The sequence below is a fragment of the Oncorhynchus gorbuscha genome, linkage group LG03 (assembly GCF_021184085.1).
Source record: "Oncorhynchus gorbuscha isolate QuinsamMale2020 ecotype Even-year linkage group LG03, OgorEven_v1.0, whole genome shotgun sequence".
Taxonomy (NCBI): Eukaryota; Metazoa; Chordata; class Actinopteri; order Salmoniformes; family Salmonidae; genus Oncorhynchus; species Oncorhynchus gorbuscha.
The window spans coordinates 57,821,832-57,842,943 of NC_060175.1; the positions used below are offsets into that span (position 1 = coordinate 57,821,832).

Here is a 21,112-nt window from a genome sequence, read left to right on the forward strand (position 1 = left end):
TTTAGGAACTGTACACACTTTGGAAAGGTGTGGCCATTGAAAACACCAGTTAAACCTCTCACTCAAACCCCCATCATTGTTTTGTCCATTGTTGCACCCAGCCCATATTTTCCAATAATATTCTTATCATGCTACTGAATGTATCCAGAATATTTTCAGATTTCGTTATTAACAAATGCGGTGAAACGTACAGTAAATATAAAATGCACATGAATCAACAGTGTAATGTTTTTGGATTCAGTCTCGTCAGGTGAACTGTTGTGTCCTCACCTTTAGTCTAATAATTTTACCATAATCTCCAAACTGTTACTTTTGCTACCATGGTTTTTTCCAATGGTGTAAAGTACTTAAATAAAAAATACTTTAAGGTACAACTTAAGTAGTTTTTTGGGGTACTACTTTACTTAACAATTTATGTTTTTGACCACTTTTACTTCACTACATTCCTAATGAAAAGTATGTACTTTTTAATCCATACATTTCCCTGACATCCAAAAGTGCTCTTTACATTTTGAATGCTTAGCAGGACAGGAAAATGGTCCAGTTCACAAACTAATCAAGACAACATCGCTGGTCATCCCTACTGATGGACACACAAAACACAAATGCTTAGTTTCTAAATTATGTCTGATTGTTGGAGCATGCCTGTGGCTATCTGTAAATGTAACAAAAGAAAATTGTGCTGTCTGGTTTGCTTAATATAAGGAACTGGAAATTATTTATATTTTTACTTTTCATACTTAAGTATATTTAAAACCAAATACTTTTAGACTTACACTCAAGTAGTATTTCACTGGGTCACTTTTACATGAGTCATTTTTTATTAAGTTATCTGTACTTTTACTCAAGTATAACAATTGGGTACTTTTTCCACCACTGGTTATTTAACCTGTAAAGAAACATTTTAATTTTGTCCTATCCATATAGACTAATTTCCACAAGTGTAAGGGGTCAGACAAAGCGTGCTATGACTATAAACATGATATATTCTGAAGCGGGGGAGGAGAGAGAAATACCTTTTTTGTTGGTGAAATGTTTTTTTCTTCTTCTGGATGGCTCTTAAACAAAGCATGCCATGATTAGTAAAATTATATATTTTTCTCCATCCTCCCCTGATTCAGAATATAATTTGACATATTACTCATTTATCAGACAGTCTTATCCAGAGTAATTAGGCTTAAGTGCCTTGCTCAAGGGTAAAGACAGATGTTCACCTGGTCAGCTTAGGGATTCGAACCAGCAACTGTTCAATTGATGGTCCAACTCTTTTAACCGCTAGGCTACCTGCAGCCCCAATAAAGATTATATTTACAAAAGTATCTGGACACCCCTTCAAATTAGTGGATTTTAGTATTTCAGCTACATCAGTTGCTGACAGAGCCATGCAATCTCCATAGACCTAACATTGGCAGTAGAATGGCAATACTGAAGAGCTCAGTGACTGTCAACGTGGCACTGTTATAGGATGCCACCTTTCCAACAAGTCAGTTCATAAAATGTTTGCCCTGCTAGAACTGCCCTGGTCAACTGTAAGTGCTGTTATTGTGAAATGGAAAAAACTAGGAGCAACAACGGCTCAGCCGTGAAGTGGTAGGCCACACAGAATGGGAACGGGACTGCCGAGGGCTGAAGTGTGTAGCAAGTAAAGGTTGTCTGTCCTCGGTTGCAACACTCACTACCGAGTTCCAAACTACCTCCTGAAGCATGCACAATGCCAAGCGTCGGTTGGAGTGGTGTAAAGCTCGCCGCCTTTGGACTCTGGAACAGTGGAAACGCGTTCTCTGGAGTGATACAACATCTAGTGGAAAGCCTTTCCAGAAGAGTGGAGGCTGTTATAGCTGCAAAGGGGAGACCAACTTCATATTAATGCCCATGATTTTGGAATGAGATGTTCGATGAGCAGGTGTCCACATACTTTTTGTCATGTAGTGTATCATTTTCAAAGTCATTGCATGCTTTGTGTAAGAGCTATTGAAGATTGAAATTCGAAAAATATGTGCAATATTCTCCATCCACCCCTGATTCAGAATATACCATTTTTATAGCAGTAGTGACGCGTGGGTAAAATCACTGGGGAAGCCATGTCCGGGAAAAAATGCCATGTTTCAACCTAAACTCAGCAAAAAAAAAAAAGAAACGTCCTCTCACCATCAACTGCGTTTATTTTCAGCAAACTTAACGTGTAAATATTTGTATGAACATAAGATTCAACAACTGATACATAAACTGAACAAGTTCCACAGACATGTGACTAACAGAAATGGAATAATGTATCCCTGAACAAAGGGGGGGGGGGGGGGGCACCAGCTGCATTATGTACTGCAGTGAGTCTCTTCCTCATGGACTGCACCAGATTTGCCAGTTCATTTTTTTTTCTTCTGTAAATTACATTTGGCTTCTGATGTGATTGTTGTGAAGCCAAACCACACAAAAAATGGTGTGATAAGACGATTCAGATTAGAGCTCACTCAATTTAGCTCAACACTGAATGGCTATTATTGTTTGTTTTTTTATCAATGGAGGCCAAATGCTTGCTGGTTTCCCTTACGTTCAATGCTACAGGCAGCAACATTATCATACTATTTTTGACCAGATAGCATCAGATAGATGGGATACACATACAGTGATAGAGGGGCGCTGTTGTGCTCGCTCGGATGCTTTCTCCAGCAAGATACATTCAGTCTCTTTTGAATTGAATGAAAATTAGGAAACACAGAGAGAAGAAATATACATAATTGCTGGGGTTTTTTCATCCTTTTGGGGGGATGAATCTTTTGGCATCCATGAATACACGCCACTGTTTCATCATCATGGCATGTTTGGTTCAATAACTATTGACGAGAGAACCGAATATCTAATATAAAACACATTTTACCTTGGTCTCTCGCTCTCTCGCACACACACACACTGTTGATGGGCGGTGCTTGAAGCGGCGTTACATTTCCACAGTGGACCATAGTCTGTGTTTCATGATGCGTCAACGCATGAAACAACTGTAGCAACAGAAAAAAAATAAACCAAAAACCTGATGGTTAAAAAACGAAGCTATGCTACTTCAAGGGCGATGCGTTATGGATGAAGATGTTGACGAGTCAAAGTGAACGTTTGCCATTGACGACTTTTTAAAAATTATAATCGAAAAAACGGTTTTATTCAGATTTTATGATCGGACTGTTTTGAGTTTACAGTCTATGTATGACGACAGAAGATCATAGTCTTGTTTCCTCTTTCCAATAACTTGATAGTTTTGGGGGGAATAACCTACATCACGTTGGAACACGTCTAATCACATGAAAACAGGCAATGGAAACAAAGAAGTTTCAAGGTAAGATGTTTTTTCTATCATACAAACTTTCTTATGTAGATAGCTGAAACCGAACCAATAGGATTTGCATTAACTGCTTAATCCATACAGTCGACACCAACTACGAAGATGTTATTATATGATACTTTTCGTGGGATACATTGTGATGTTGCAGCCTAGTGTCAATAAAAACAGGTTTTCATCATAAAGTATTATATCCATATTCTGACTTGAGCTAAATTATACCTTGCCTGAACCTGAGGAAACTCATCAGCGACACTAAAAATGTATTTCCGGGTCATGGAATTTCAAACCTTTCTAAATAATAGTCCTCTGCTTAATTAGTAGAGGGTGTCAATAATCTGTATTTATTAATAATATATGAAAAATAATTGTCTAAACATGAATAATGATTCATATTTGTTCATATTTAAGTGACATTTGCATTACATTTAGGTTTTAAAACGTCTTCCAATGAGAAATAAATGCCACCAATGAGAAATAAATGCCACCAATGCAAATAACGTTATATGAAATACATATTGGCTTATAGAGCAAAAACGATTCTAGGTGCCACAGTAAAAGTATTGTATTGAATATTGTATTGAATACTCAGTACAAAATTACTCAAGTAAAAGTGAAAGTCACCCAGTAATATACTACTTTAGTAAAAGTGTAAAAGTATTTGGTTTTAAATATACTTACATATCAAAAGTAACATTGCTAAAATATACTTAAGTATCAAAAGTAAAAGTATAAATAATTTCTAATTCCTTATTAAGCAAACCAGCAAACCTTGGAGTCAATTGGGCGCTAGCTCAAAAACTCAACATGAGCATGAATTTCGTCAACAAGATGTACAATATTACAAATCTTTTATGAGATGTGAGAAAATGAACTCTGTAATATCGTACAGCTTTGGAATCTTGGCATTATGTACTTTTTTGAGGAAAATCGGCAGGTTTCTCCACTCATACCCTAACCAGATTAGAATAACAATGTGAACACGATTGGTCGATAATCTGCTGGGCGTTATACGTTCCTCCATTCATTGCCTAATTCGATTCCTATCTCCTCCTTTCTCTACTATCTCTGGTGTCGCAGAGGCTAGAACCTGAGTGACATTGAGTAATATTCTTATTCTTCTGTAGTAACATAGTCATTGAGTAGGTTGGGTAGTGCTATGGCCAGTTAGTATATTGTAGACTCAGTTACTGTGAGTCTACAATAATATGTAATAGGAAGTGTATCTGTAGCTGATGACTCAGGTTTGCCTAGTCCTCTGTGATTTACTGTCTGTGTCTATTTACCCAGCAGAGTCAGTCCTCAGGGTCAGACACTGGTGGCCTCTGCTACTTGTAATGTTTTGTCACATCTTTGTCCTCCCATTCGTGGTCTTTAGGAAAGCAAACATAACATCAAGGTGTTGATGCCTCTCTGTGGCTTGTTTTTTATATTTTTATTTAACCTTTATTTAACTTGGCAAGTCAGTAAAGAACAAATTCTTATTTACAATGACGGCCTACACCGGCCAAACCTGGACGACGCTGGGCCAATTCTCCGCCCTATGGGACTCCCAATCACAGCTGGTTGTGATACTGCCTGTATCGTTGGAATCTTCAGGAATGCCAGCTACTGTCTGAGAGTTCTGATTCTAATTCACAATTCCATTTGTTCCAGTTCTCAGAATGCCTTCTTTTCTATTCTGTCTCATCCACGTGCTTATAACTGTCACATGATGACAGAAATGAACTATAAAGGAACTGTATGATTGTTCTTATCAGCCTCTGCCTTTCATACACTTTTAGATGTCTTTGATTGAGAAATAGGAATGTTTCTCTGGCTAAGCTCCGGTCGGTATACGAAGCAGTCAAAAGCCACCACGACGGACGAGGCTACTGGCTTTTCACCTGTTGTATCTTTCTAAATCAGCAGTTGTTCAGGCCTCAGCTCTTGAGGCAACTGTTGAGTTGAGTTGTGGTAGTACTCTGGTTGTCTACACAGTCTCGGACTTGTGCATACCAGGATTTGTCCGGTATGTGGGCAAGTCACGTTTTTTTGGGGGGGCTGTGAACACATGGTGTGAACTGAACAGAACAGCAGTGGGTGAACCCAGGCGCGTGTCCCAATTGGCACCCTATTCCCGACACAGTGCACTACTTTTGACCAGGGAGAGAATAGGGTGCCATTTGGGACCAGCCAGGCCAGGGGAGAGGACCAGCGGAGCGTGCTCACCAGTAATCCCCAACCTAATCCCCTTTCAATGTGTCAGACAAAATCATCTTTTGATATGGACTGACGGCCGCGCTGCTCCTCTGCTGGTTCCCGCTCCACGTCCCCTTCCCGGGATTAGCTCTCTCGCCTCCAAATTCTCGCTCTCTCAGAGTGTCATGCAGGTGAAAGAGGACCCAAAAGCGACTTAACAGAAACAGAGTTTATTCAAGTCCAAACAGAAAACGACAAATCCTGAATCCTTAACAGGAAATGTCCAAACAGGGAATAACAGAAATCCTCTAGTCTGTAGAGGGGAATAACAGGAGAAGCGGCCACAGACTGCAGGTCGCTTCGGGTAGGCGCAGGCCGTAGCTGACAGAGACACCTGCTCACACGCAGCATCTGATGAAGGCAAAAAACACGACAGGACAGGGCGATACACAATCACAGCACGGTGAATTCTAAACAAGGAACCGACAGGACAGGAACGGAACACAAAGGAAGAAATAGGGACTCTAATCAGGGGAAAGGATCGGGAACAGGTGTGGGAAGACTAAATGATGATTAGGGGAATAGGAACAGCTGGGAGCAGGAACGGAACGATAGAGAGAAGAGAGAGCGAGAGAGTGAGAGAGGGAGGGGGAGAGAGAGGGATAGAAAGAGGGAAAGAACCTAATAAGACCAGCAGAGGGAAACGAATAGAATGGGGAGCACAGGGACAAGACATGATAATAAATGACAAACATGACAGTACCCCCCCACTCACCGAGCGCCTCCTGGCGCACTCGAGGAGGAATCCTGGCGGCAACGGAGGAAATCATCGATGAGTGAACGGTCCAGCACGTCCCGAGACGGAACCCAACTCCTCTCCTCAGGACCGTAACCCTCCCAATCCACTAAGTATTGGTGACCCCGTCCCCGAGAACGCATGTCCATGATCTTATGTACCTTGTAAATAGGTGCGCTCTCGACAAGGACGGGAGGGGGGGAGGGAAGACGAACGGGGGTGCGAAGAAAGGGCTTAACACAGGAGACATGGAAGACAGGATGGACGCGACGAAGATGTCGCGGAAGAAGCAGTCGCAGAGCGACAGGATTGACGACCTGGGAGACACGGAACGGACCAATGAACCGCGGAGTCAATTTACGAGAAGCTGTCGTAAGAGGAAGGTTGCGAGTGGAAAGCCACACTCTCTGGCCGCAACAATACCTTGGACTCTTAATCCTGCGTTTATTGGCGGCTCTCACAGTCTTCCCCGCAGACAAAGGCAGACCGGTAATGAAGTCTAAGGCGATGTGAGACCATGGTCGAGAAGGAATGGGGAGCGGTCTGAGACGACCGGCAGGAGGAGAGTTACCCGACTTAGTCTGCGCGCAGTCCGAACAAGCAGCCACGAAACGGCGCGTGTCACGCTCCTGAGTCGGCCACCAAAAGCGCTGGCGAATAGACGCAAGAGTGCCTCGAACACCGGGATGACCAGCTAACTTGGCAGAGTGAGCCCACTGAAGAACAGCCAGACGAGTGGAAACAGGAACGAAAAGGAGGTTACTAGGACAAGCGCGCGGCGACGCAGTGTGCGTGAGTGCTTGCTTAACCTGTCTTTCAATTCCCCAGACTGTTAACCCGACAACACGCCCATAAGGAAGAATCCCCTCGGGATCAGTAGAAGCCACAGAAGAACTAAACAGACGGGATAAGGCATCAGGCTTGGTGTTCTTGCTACCCGGACGGTAAGAAATCACAAACTCGAAACGAGCGAAAAACAACGCCCAACGAGCTTGACGGGCATTAAGTCGTTTGGCAGAACGGATGTACTCAAGGTTCTTATGGTCTGTCCAAACGACAAAAGGAACGGTCGCCCCCTCCAACCACTGTCGCCATTCGCCTAGGGCTAAGCGGATGGCGAGCAGTTCACGGTTACCCACATCATAGTTGCGCTCAGATGGCGACAGGCGATGAGAAAAATAAGCGCAAGGATGAACCTTATCGTCAGACTGGAAGCGCTGGGATAGAATGGCTCCCACGCCTACCTCTGAAGCGTCAACCTCGACAATGAATTGTCTAGTGACGTCAGGAGTAACGAGGATAGGAGCGGACGTAAAACGTTCTTTTAGAAGATCAAAAGCTCCCTGGGCGGAACCGGACCACTTAAAACACGTCTTGACAGAAGTAAGAGCTGTGAGAGGGGCAGCAACTTGACCGAAATTACGAATGAAACGCCGATAGAAATTAGCGAAACCTAAAAAGCGCTGCAACTCGACACGTGACCTTGGAACGGGCCAATCACTGACAGCTTGGACCTTAGCGGAATCCATCTGAATGCCTTCAGCGGAAATAACGGAACCGAGAAAAGTAACGGAGGAGACATGAAAAGAGCACTTCTCAGCCTTTACGTAGAGACAATTCTCTAAAAGGCGCTGTAGAACACGTCGAACGTGCTGAACATGAATCTCGAGTGACGGAGAAAAAATCAGGATATCGTCAAGATAGACAAAAACAAAGATGTTCAGCATGTCTCTCAGAACATCATTAACTAATGCCTGAAAAACAGCTGGCGCATTGGCGAGACCGAACGGCAGAACCCGGTACTCAAAATGCCCTAACGGAGTGTTAAACGCCGTTTTCCACTCGTCCCCCTCTCTGATGCGCACGAGATGGTAAGCGTTACGAAGGTCCAACTTAGTAAAGCACCTGGCTCCCTGCAGAATCTCGAAGGCTGATGACATAAGGGGAAGCGGATAACGATTCTTAACCGTTATGTCATTCAGCCCTCGATAATCCACGCAGGGGCGCAGAGTACCGTCCTTCTTCTTAACAAAAAAGAACCCCGCCCCGGCCGGAGAAGAAGAAGGCACTATGGTACCGGCGTCAAGAGACACAGACAAATAATCCTCGAGAGCCTTACGTTCGGGAGCCGACAGAGAGTATAGTCTACCTCGAGGAGGAGTGGTCCCCGGAAGGAGATCAATACTACAATCATACGACCGGTGAGGAGGAAGGGAGTTGGCTCGGGACCGACTGAAGACCGTGCGCAGATCATGATATTCCTCCGGCACTCCTGTCAAATCGCCAGGTTCCTCCTGAGAAGTAGGGACAGAAGAAACGGGAGGGATGGCAGACATTAAACACTTCACATGACAAGAAACGTTCCAGGATAGGATAGAATTACTAGACCAATTAATAGAAGGATTATGACATACTAGCCAGGGATGACCCAAAACAACAGGTGTAAACGGTGAACGGAAAATCAAAAAGAAATAGTCTCACTGTGGTTACCAGATACTGTGAGAGTTAAAGGTAGTGTCTCAAATTTGATACTGGGAAGATGACTACCATCTAAGGCAAACATGGGCGTAGGCTTGTCTAACGGTCTGAAAGGAATGTTATGTTTCCGAACCCATGCTTCGTCCATGAAACAACCCTCAGCCCCAGAGTCAATCAAGGCACTGCATGTAGCACCCGAACCGGTCCAGCGTAGATGGACCGACATAGTAGTACAAGATCTAGATGAAGAGACCTGAGTAGTAGCGCTCACCAGTAGCCCTCCGCTTACTGATGGGCTCTGGCCTCTTACTGGACATGAATTAACAAAATGTCCAGCAACTCCGCAATAGAGGCACAGGCGGTTGGTGATCCTCCGTTCCCTCTCCTTAGTCGAGATGCAAATCCCTCCCAGCTGCATGGGCTCAGTCTCTAAGCCAGAGGAGGGAGATGGTTGCGATGCGGAGCAGGGAAACACCGTTGATGCGAGCTCTCTTCCACGAGCCCGGTGACGAAGATCTACCCGTCGTTCTATGCGGATGGCGAGAGCAATCAAAGAGTCCACATCTGAAGGAACCTCCCGGGAGAGAATCTCATCCTTAACCACTGCGTGGAGTCCCTCCAGAAAACGAGCGAGCAGCGCCGGCTCGTTCCACTCACTAGAGGCAGCAAGAGTGCGAAACTCAATAGAATAATCCGTTATGGACCGTTCACCTTGGCATAAGGAAGCCAGGGCCCTAGAAGCCTCCCTACCAAAAACTGAACGGTCAAAAACCCGAATCATCTCCTCTTTAAAGTTCTGGAACTTGTTAGAGCAATCAGCCCTTGCCTCCCAGATAGCTGTGCCCCATTCTCGAGCCCGGCCAGTAAGGAGTGAAATGACGTAAGCAACCCGAGCTCTCTCTCTAGAGTATGTGTTGGGTTGGAGAGAGAACACAATCTCACACTGCGTGAGAAAGGAGCGGCACTCAGTGGGCTGCCCGGAGTAGCAAGGTGGGTTATTAACCCTAGGTTCTGGAGGCTCGGCAGGCCAGGAAGTAACAGGTGGCACGAGACGTAGACTCTGGAACTGTCCAGAGAGGTCGGAAACCTGAGCGGCCAGGTTCTCCACGGCATGGCGAGCAGCAGACAATTCCTGCTCGTGTCTGCCGAGCATGGCTCCTTGGATCTTGACGGCAGTGTAACGAGCGTCTGAAGTCGCTGGGTCCATTCCTTGGTCGGTTCCTTCTGTCATGCAGGTGAAAGAGGACCCAAAAGCGACTTAACAGAAACAGAGTTTATTCAAGTCCAAACAGAAAACGACAAATCCTGAATCCTTAACAGGAAATGTCCAAACAGGGAATAACAGAAATCCTCTAGTCTGTAGAGGGGAATAACAGGAGAAGCGGCCACAGACTGCAGGTCGCTTCGGGTAGGCGCAGGCCGTAGCTGACAGAGACACCTGCTCACACGCAGCATCTGATGAAGGCAAAAAACACGACAGGACAGGGCGATACACAATCACAGCACGGTGAATTCTAAACAAGGAACCGACAGGACAGGAACGGAACACAAAGGAAGAAATAGGGACTCTAATCAGGGGAAAGGATCGGGAACAGGTGTGGGAAGACTAAATGATGATTAGGGGAATAGGAACAGCTGGGAGCAGGAACGGAACGATAGAGAGAAGAGAGAGCGAGAGAGTGAGAGAGGGAGGGGGGAGAGAGAGGGATAGAAAGAGGGAAAGAACCTAATAAGACCAGCAGAGGGAAACGAATAGAATGGGGAGCACAGGGACAAGACATGATAATAAATGACAAACATGACACAGAGTCCTTCCCTGTGTTTTCTACAGATGGTAGAAGTTCTCACTCTGTCCGGCTTCCCTCAGCTCAGTCCTCTCACAGTCAGCCTCTACTTGTATGGTTTCTCTCTGTCTCTATTTGCCCCAGGGTAGATAGGGACTTTCTATCTCTTACTCACACACAAGTTCACTCACTGAGTTCAGCATGGCCAGTGAGGTAATGGCAGATTTCGGGGAGATTGTGTGCATGCCTGATTGCATAGTGGTAGTGGGAGTGCTGCTGGAAACCTTCTGCGGAGGACTGGACCATCTCCCTCCCTCTCTACCCTCTCTACCCTCTCTCCCTCGATCGCCATCTCTCTCACTTGTAGGGCAGAAGGTGGCAGTGTGTTTAGTAGCTGTCTGTAATACAGTATTCCACTCCCCTCTTTAAAAACAATCCCCATATACTGTATTTATTCATTTTCTGTTACAAATCTCAAGGAACCAATGGACAAAGCATTTCTCTCTGGAAAGAAAGGGAGATTCTTTTCACAGTTACTGTTACAACACTTCTCTATTAGGTTCAAGTGAAAGGGAATGTTCTAACAATCAAGATTATGTCGCCCCTATTATGCCCTGCTATCCTTAATGAGGAAGAAATTAATTCTGCTCATGTTGCATTCAGTCTCTATGTAGTGCCTCAGTTGATAAAGTGTCTTATTACTATAGTATTATATACTATTATCATTATATAATAGCTAATTTGATGGGGTTGTCCTTTGCCCTTGAACCATATGTGTTGTAGAGTGAGTAAATGCTGTGTTCCCACAGGAAATGGAGGCAGACGGAGTTCTGAGAACACATTGTGGTGTTTCAATGATATACAGTATCTTGGTCTGGGGCTTGGGGCTGGTCCTCCTAGCAGTTACAGGGAGGAGGTTGTGGGCAGTGTGAATCTGTCCCTCCCTGCCAACTATGGTACACTGCTACTAACAGAAAGGGGGATACCGAGTCAGTTGTACAACTGAATGCATTCAACTGAACTGTGTCTTCTGCATTTAAACCAACCCCTTTGAATTAGAGAGGTGTGGGGGGCTGCCTTAAATCGAGATCCACATCTTCAGCGCCCGGGGAACAGTGGGTTAACTGCCTTGTTTTGGGGAAAAAGTACAGATTTTTACCTTGTCAGCTCAGGGATTCAATCCAGCAACCTTTTGTTTATTAGCCCAACACTCTAACCACTAGGCCATCTGCCACTCAAATACTAGGGCTGCATGATATGGGCAGAAAATCTTATTTGCGATTTTTGTACCAAATATTGCGCTTTTACACTGAACAAAAATATAAATGCAACATGTAAAGTGTTAATCCCATGTTTCATGAGCTGAAATAAAAGTTCCCATAAATGTTCCATATGCACAAAAAGTTTATTTCTGTCCAATTTTCTGCACACATTTGTTTACATCCCTGTTGTAATGGCAGATTTCCTCCTCTTCGTCTGAAGAGGAGTAAGGATCGGACCAAGATGCGGCGTGGTAAGTGTTCATGCCGATTTTAATTTTAAAAAGCACTGAACACTATGAAATACAAAAACAATAAATGAATACGTGAAATAACCAAACCGAAACAGTACCGTGTGGCGACAAACACTCACACGGAAACAAACACCCACAAACCAACAGTGAAACCCAGGCTACCTAAATATGGTTCTCAATCAGGGACAACGATATACAGCTGCCTCTGAACCATATCAGGTCAAACACAGAAATAGAAAAAACCTAGAATCACAAACATAGACTGCCCACCCCAACTCACGCCCTGACCATACTAAATAAAGACAAAACAAAGGAAATAAATGTCAGAACGTGACACCTGTTAGTGATCATTTCTCCTTTGCCAAGGTAATCTGTCCACCTGACAGATGTGGCATATCAAGTAGCTGATTAAACAGCATGATTATTACACAGGTACACCTTGTGCCGGGGACAATATAAAATACAAATGTGCAGTTTTGTCACACAACACAATGCCACAGATGTCTCAAGTTTTGAGAGCGTGTGCAATTTGCATGCTGACTGCAGGAATGTCCACAAGAGCTGTTGCCAGAGAATTTAATATTATTTTCTCTACCATAACCCGCCTCCATCGCAGTTTTAGAGAATCTGGCAGTACGTCCAACCAGCCGCAGAACACATGTCCCGGTTAGGGGAGGCCCGGCTGGGCTGTCCTTGTCCCATCGCACTCTAGCGACTCCATGTGGCTATACGGTGCCAGCTGTATGGTGTTTCCTCTAATACATTGGTGCGGCTGGCTTTCGGGTAAAGCGAGCAGTGTGTCAAGAAACAGTGTAGCTTGGCAGGGTCGTGTTTCGGTGGATGCATGGCTCTCAACCTTCACGTCTCCCGACTCCATACAGGAGTTGCAGAGATGGGACAAGACTAACTACCAATTGGGGAGAAAAGAGCTCAAAATAAATACAAATAAAACATAAATAAAAACAATTAATTGACCCATTGTCAAATGCACTGTTGAAGATCCACTATGCAGAAATCGCTCTGGCATTTTTTGGTTGCAAATTCTTTTGTTTCAGTTTGTGACAAAACAAGCACGTATAGTGTATAGAATCATTGTACCATCTAAACCGCTGTGAAATACATTATCCATAAACAAAAATATTGTATTTTCAGCTGCTGTACAAAACCGAAAGTAAAAAATGCAAAAATTTAACTTAAGAATAAGAAGCATAGCATTAACGCACATATAACATATTTACTGCTTCTTAGACTTGCCTTCAATGCAAATGACAGATCTATAACACACATTTCTAAGTGCAATTGATCAGGTCACCCAAAAAGTTACATATTGCAGCTTTAAGAATGGGAAGCATAGAAATAGGGCACATAGAACAGATCTACCGCTTCTTAGACTTTCTTTCAATGTGAATGACAGATCTATAACACACATTTCGATGTGCATTTGGTTCTTTCCATACTATGGACTTGGTATTTTACCAAATAGAGCTATCTTCTGTGTACCACTCCTACCTTGTCACAGCACAACTGATTGGCACAAACACATTAAGAAGGAAAGAAATTCCACAAATGAACTTTTAACAAGGCACACCTGTTTATTGAAATGCATTCCAGGTGACTACCTCATGAAGCTGGTTAAGAGAATGCTAAGAGTGTGCAAAGCTGTCATCAAGGCAAAGGGTGGGTACTTTGAATAATCTCATTTGTTGAATACTTTTTTGGTTACTACATGATTCCATATGTGTTATTTCATAGTTTTGATGTCTTCACTATTATTCTGCAATGTATAAAATAATAAAATAAATAAAAACCCTTAAATGAGTAGGTGTGTCCAAGCTTTTGACTGGTACTGTATGCGCATACAACAGACCTGAGATTAGGGCAGGTTATAGCCATGCCTCTTTCTGCTGTAGTTGTCTGCCAACACGTGTGTGTGTGTGTCTTTGTGCTGGAAGTGTTTAGATGTCAGTTTCCCTCGCTGCAGAACGGAAAGTGTGTGTTGTTGGAAAGTGTGAGAGCAGCACCCTTGGGTCTGGGCTGGAAGACCTGCTGACACACACACACACACACACACATGCGTACACCCACTCATGCTCATGCTTACTCAAACACTCACAACATCCAACAGGCTCTACCCACACACACATGCATACTGAGGAATGAAAATGTATATTATGAAGATACACATTCAGTCAATCCAGCCATTCAATTCAATCATATTATTTTACATCCAAAGCCCTTCTTTAATTTCTGCTCCTAATCCGACCGTGATATTATTGAACCCAGACTGTGAGTGTTGCAGCTATAGGGCCGAGACTGCATCTAATGACTTTAGCAGGTGTAGACAAATAGCCATAGAGCATAATCCTAAAATAAGACGTCTTCTCCCCTGCAACACATTTGAAGCCTAGGGTCCCAGACACTGGATAGCCCTGTATTGCCGGGGCCGTGGACTGGCCTCTATCCCATAATACGTCATATTCTGCTGCTGTGAAGAGAGACTTTCTCAGACTGAAACCTGAGAGCTAGGCCAACGCTTTGATATGGAACTGTGGGGCGAGAGGGGAGGGAATGAGGGATAAAGGGATGGGAGTGTGGAGAGGAGGGGTGAATTGGTGGCATTCTGTCAGATCATAACATACTGCAGACAGGAGCTCTTGCTACCTCTCTCCTCCTCCCTCTCCCTCTCGGTCGCTCTCTCAATTCAAAGGGGCGTTATTGGCATAGGAAACGTGTTGACATTGCCAAAGCACGTGCAATAAACAATAAACAAAAGTGAAGACAAAACAACGTCAACAAAACATTTATTCAAATTTAACAGTAAATATTGCCCTCAAAAAGGTTTTTAAAATATATGCATGATAATTTTTGAGTAATGAAGTGATTAAAAAAAATATATATATACCGTATATACAGTGGGGCAAAAAAGTATTTAGTCAGCCATCAATTGTGCATGTTCTCCCACTTAAAAAGATGAGAGAGGCCTGTAATTTTCATCATAGGTACACTTCAACTAGGACAGACAAAATGAGAAAAAAAATCACATTGTAGGATTTTTAATGAATTTATTTGCAAATTATGGTGGAAAATAAGTATTTGGTCAATAACAAAAGTTTATCTCAATACCTTGTTATATACCCTTTGTTGGCAATGACAGAGGTCGAGTCTTCACAAGGTTTTCACACACTGTTGCTGGTATTTTGGCCCATTCCTCCATGGAGATCTCTTCTAGAGCAGTGATGTTTTGGGGCTGTTGCTGGGGAAACACAGACTTTCAACTCCCACCAAATATTTTCTATGGGGTTGAGATCTGGCTAGGCCACTCCAGGACCTTGAAATGCTTCTTACGAAGCCACTCCTTCGTTGCCCAGGCGGTGTGTTTTGGATCATTGTCATGCTGAAAGACCCAGCCATGTTTCGTCTTCAATGCCCTTGCTGATGGAAGGGGGTTTTCAATCAAAATCTCACGATACATGGCCCCATTCATTCTTTCATTTACACGGATCAGTCGTCCTGGTCCCTTTGCAGAAAAACAGCCCCAAAGCATTATGTTTCCACCCCCATGCATCACAGTAGGTATGGTGTTCTTTGGATGCAACTCAGCATTCTTTGTCCTCCAAATACAACGAGTTGAGTTTCTACCAAAAAGTTATATTTTGGTTTCATCTGACCATATGACATTCTCCCAATCTTCTTCTGGATCATCCAAATGCTCTCTAGCAAACTTCAGACGGGCCTGGACATGTACTGGCTTAAGCAGGGGGACACGTCTGGCACTGCAGGATTTGAGTCCCTGGCGGCGTAGTGTGTTACTGATGGTAGGCTTTGTTACTTTGGTCCCAGCTCTCTGCAAATCATTCACTAGGTCCCCCCGTGTGGTTCTGCGATTTTTGCTCACCGTTCTTGTGATCATTTTGACCCCACGGGGTGAGATCTTGAGTGGAGCCCCAGATTGAGGGAGATTATCAGTGGTCTTGTATGTCTTCCATTTCCTCATAATTGCTCCCACAGTTGATTTCTTCGAACCAAGCTATTGCAGATTCAGTCTTCCCAGCCTGGTGCTGGTCCTTTGACAGCTCTTTGGTCTTGGCCATAGTGGAGTTTGGAGTGTGACTGTTTGAGGTTGTGGACAGGCGTCTTTTATACTGATAACAAGTTCAAACAGGTGCCATTAATACAGGTAACAAGTGGAGGACAGAGGAGCCGCTTAAAGAAGAAGTTACAGGTCTGTGAGAGCCAGAAATCTTGCTCATTTGTAGGTGACCAAATACTTATTTTCCACCATAATTTGCAAACAAATTAAGTAAAAATCCTACAATGTGTTTTTCTGGATTTCTTTTTCTAATTTTGTCTGTCATAGTTGAAGTGTACCTATGATGAAAATTACAGGCCTCTCTCATATTTTTAAGTGGGAGAACTTGCACAATTGGAGGCTGACTAAATACTTTTTTTCCCCACTGTATATATTTTATTTATTTTTATTTCACCTTTATTTAACTAGGTAGGCAAGTTGTGTCATGCAGGTGAAAGAGGACCCAAAAGCGACTTAACAGAAACAGAGTTTATTTAAATCCAAACAGGGAATAACAAAAATCCTCTAGTCTGTAGAGGGGAATAACTAGAGAAGCGGCCACAGACTGCAGGTCGCTTCGGGTAGGCGCAGGCCGTAGTTGATAGAGCCACCTGCTCACACGCAGCATCTGATGAAGGCAAAAAACACGACAGGACATGGCGAAACACAATCACAGCATGGTGAATACAAAACGAGGAACCGACGGGACAGGAACGGATCACAAAGGAATAAATAGGGACTCTAATCAGGGGAAAGGATCGGGAACAGGTGTGGGAAGACTAAATGATGATTAGGGGAATAGGAACAGCTGGGAGCAGGAACGGAACGATAGAGAGAAGAGAGAGCGAGAGAGTGAGAGAGGGAGGGGGAGAGAGAGGGATAGAAGGAGGGAAAGAACCAAATAAGACCAGCAGAGGGAAACGAATAGCATGGGGAGCACAGGGACAAGACATGATAATAAATGACAAACATGACAGTACCCCCACTCACCGAGCGCCTCCTGGCGCACTCGAGGAGGAATCCTGGCGGCAACGGAGGAAATCATCGATGAGTGAACGGTCCAGCACGTCCCGAGACGGAACCCAACTCCTCTCCTCAGGACCGTAACCCTCCCAATCCACTAGGTATTGGTGACCCCGTCCCCGAGAACGCATGTCCATGATCTTATGTACCTTGTAAATAGGTGCGCTCTCGACAAGGACGGGAGGGGGAGGGAAGACGAACGGGGTGCGAAGAAAGGGCTTAACACAGGAGACATGGAAGACAGGATGGACGCGACGAAGATGTCGCGGAAGAAGCAGTCGCACAGCGACAGGATTGACGACCTGGGAGACACGGAACGGACCAATGAACCGCGGAGTCAACTTACGAGAAGCTGTCGTAAGAGGAAGGTTGCGAGTGGAAAGCCACACTCTCTGGCCGCAACAATACCTTGGACTCTTAATCCTGCGTTTATTGGCGGCTCTCACCGTCTGTGCCCTGTAACGGCAAAGTGCAGACCTCACCCTCCTCCAGGTGCGCTCACAACGTTGGACAAACGCTTGAGCGGAGGGAACGCTGGACTCGGCAAGCTGGGATGAGAACAGAGGAGGCTGGTAACCCAGACTACTCTGAAACGGAGATAACCCGGTAGCAGACGAAGGAAGCGAATTGTGAGCGTATTCTGCCCAGGGGAGCTGTTCTGCCCAAGACGCAGGGTTTCTGAAAGAAAGGCTGCGTAGTATGCGACCAATCGTCTGATTGGCCCTCTCTGCTTGACCGTTAGACTGGGGATGAAACCCGGAAGAGAGACTGACGGACGCACCAATCAAACGACAGAACTCCCTCCAAAACTGTGACGTGAATTGCGGGCCTCTGTCTGAAACGGCGTCTAACGGGAGGCCATGAATTCTGAATACATTCTCAATAATGATTTGTGCCGTCTCCTTAGCGGAAGGAAGTTTAGCGAGGGGAATGAAATGTGCCGCCTTAGAGAACCTATCGACAACCGTCAGAATCACAGTCTTCCCCGCAGACAAAGGCAGACCGGTAATGAAGTCTAAGGCAATGTGAGACCATGGTCGAGAAGGAATGGGGAGCGGTCTGAGACGACCGGCAGGAGGAGAGTTACCCGACTTAGTCTGCGCGCAGTCCGAACAAGCAGCCACGAAACGGCGCGTGTCACGCTCCTGAGTCGGCCACCAAAAGCGCTGGCGAATAGACGCAAGAGTGCCTCGAACACCGGGATGACCAGCTAACTTGGCAGAGTGAGCCCACTGAAGAACAGCCAGACGAGTGGAAACAGGAACGAAAAGGAGGTTACTAGGACAAGCGCGCGGCGACGCAGTGTGCGTGAGTGCTTGCTTAACCTGTCTTTCAATTCCCCAGACTGTTAACCCGACAACACGCCCATAAGGAAGAATCCCCTCGGGATCAGTAGAAGCCACAGAAGAACTAAACAGACGGGATAAGGCATCAGGCTTGGTGTTCTTGCTACCCGGACGGTAAGAAATCACAAACTCGAAACGAGCGAAAAACAACGCCCAACGAGCTTGACGGGCATTAAGTCGTTTGGCAGAACGGATGTACTCAAGGTTCTTATGGTCTGTCCAAACGACAAAAGGAACGGTCGCCCCCTCCAACCACTGTCGCCATTCGCCTAGGGCTAAGCGGATGGCGAGCAGTTCACGGTTACCCACATCATAGTTGCGCTCAGATGGCGACAGGCGATGAGAAAAATAAGCGCAAGGATGAACCTTATCGTCAGACTGGAAGCGCTGGGATAGAATGGCTCCCACGCCTACCTCTGAAGCGTCAACCTCGACAATGAATTGTCTAGTGACGTCAGGAGTAACGAGGATAGGAGCGGACGTAAAACGTTCTTTTAGAAGATCAAAAGCTCCCTGGGCGGAACCGGACCACTTAAAACACGTCTTGACAGAAGTAAGAGCTGTGAGAGGGGCAGCAACTTGACCGAAATTACGAATGAAACGCCGATAGAAATTAGCGAAACCTAAAAAGCGCTGCAACTCGACACGTGACCTTGGAACGGGCCAATCACTGACAGCTTGGACCTTAGCGGAATCCATCTGAATGCCTTCAGCGGAAATAACGGAACCGAGAAAAGTAACGGAGGAGACATGAAAAGAGCACTTCTCAGCCTTTACGTAGAGACAATTCTCTAAAAGGCGCTGTAGAACACGTCGAACGTGCTGAACATGAATCTCGAGTGACGGAGAAAAAATCAGGATATCGTCAAGATAGACAAAAACAAAAATGTTCAGCATGTCTCTCAGAACATCATTAACTAATGCCTGAAAAACAGCTGGCGCATTGGCGAGACCGAACGGCAGAACCCGGTACTCAAAATGCCCTAACGGAGTGTTAAACGCCGTTTTCCACTCGTCCCCCTCTCTGATGCGCACGAGATGGTAAGCGTTACGAAGGTCCAACTTAGTAAAGCACCTGGCTCCCTGCAGAATCTCGAAGGCTGATGACATAAGGGGAAGCGGATAACGATTCTTAACCGTTATGTCATTCAGCCCTCGATAATCCACGCAGGGGCGCAGAGTACCGTCCTTCTTCTTAACAAAAAGAACCCCGCCCCGGCCGGAGAAGAAGAAGGCACTATGGTACCGGCGTCAAGAGACACAGACAAATAATCCTCGAGAGCCTTACGTTCGGGAGCCGACAGAGAGTATAGTCTACCTCGAGGAGGAGTGGTCCCCGGAAGGAGATCAATACTACAATCATACGACCGGTGAGGAGGAAGGGAGTTGGCTCGGGACCGACTGAAGACCGTGCGCAGATCATGATATTCCTCCGGCACTCCTGTCAAATCGCCAGGTTCCTCCTGAGAAGTAGGGACAGAAGAAACGGGAGGGATGGCAGACATTAAACACTTCACATGACAAGAAACGTTCCAGGATAGGATAGAATTACTAGACCAATTAATAGAAGGATTATGACATACTAGCCAGGGATGACCCAAAACAACAGGTGTAAACGGTGAACGGAAAATCAAAAAAGAAATAGTCTCACTGTGGTTACCAGATACTGTGAGGGTTAAAGGTAGTGTCTCAAATCTGATACTGGGAAGATGACTACCATCTAAGGCGAACATGGGCGTAGGCTTATCTAACTCTCTGAAAGGAATGTCATGTTTCCGAACCCATGCTTCGTCCATGAAACAACCCTCAGCCCCAGAGTCTATCAAGGCACTACATGTAGCACCGAACCGGTCCAGCGTAGGTGGACCGACAAAGTAGTACAGGACCTTGATGGAGAGACTTGAGTAGTTGCGCTCACCTGTAGCCCTCCGCTTACAGATGAGCTCTGGCTTTTACTGGACATGAATTAACAAAATGTCCAGCAACTCCGCAATAGAGGCACAGGCGGTTGGTGATCCTCCGTTCCCTCTCCTTATTCGAGATGCGAATCCCTCCCAGCTGCATGGGCTCAGTCTCAAAGCCAGAGGAGGGAGATGGTTGCGATGCGGAGCAGGGAAACACCGTTGATGCGAGCTCTCTTCCACGAGCCCGGTGACGAAGATCTACCCGTCGTTCTATGCGGATGGCGAGAGCAATCAAAGAGTCCACATCTGAAGGAACCTCCCGGGAGAGAATCTCATCCTTAACCACTGCGTGGAGTCCCTCCAGAAAACGAGCGAGCAGCGCCGGCTCGTTCCACTCACTAGAGGCAGCAAGAGTGCGAAACTCAATGGAATAATCCGTTATGGACCGTTCACCTTGGCATAAGGAAGCCAGGGCCCTAGAAGCCTCCCCACCAAAAACTGAACGGTCAAAAACCCGAATCATCTCCTCTTTAAAGTTCTGGAATTTGTTAGAGCAATCAGCCCTTGCCTCCCAGATAGCTGTGCCCCATTCTCGAGCCCGGCCAGTAAGGGGTGAAATGACGTAAGCAACCCGAGCTCTCTCTCTAGAGTATGTGTTGGGTTGGAGAGAGAACACAATCTCACACTGCG

General features: G+C 45.3%; 1 protein-coding gene across 2 annotated transcripts in view; it reads left to right on the forward strand.

Annotated features, from left to right (window-relative positions):
- Positions 1-2,858: 2,858 nt before the first annotated feature.
- Positions 2,859-21,112, forward strand: part of LOC124031626 (rho guanine nucleotide exchange factor 3-like) — a 155,781-nt gene continuing 137,527 nt past the window's right edge. Inside the window, exon 1 of one of the 2 annotated variants that reach the window (XM_046343103.1) lies at positions 2,859-3,325. In XM_046343103.1, coding sequence (XP_046199059.1) covers positions 3,291-3,325 — 35 coding nt within the window. In that variant the 5' untranslated portion in view covers positions 2,859-3,290. The remainder of the gene's footprint in view (positions 3,326-21,112) is intronic. The other variant, XM_046343106.1, reaches the window with a different exon arrangement.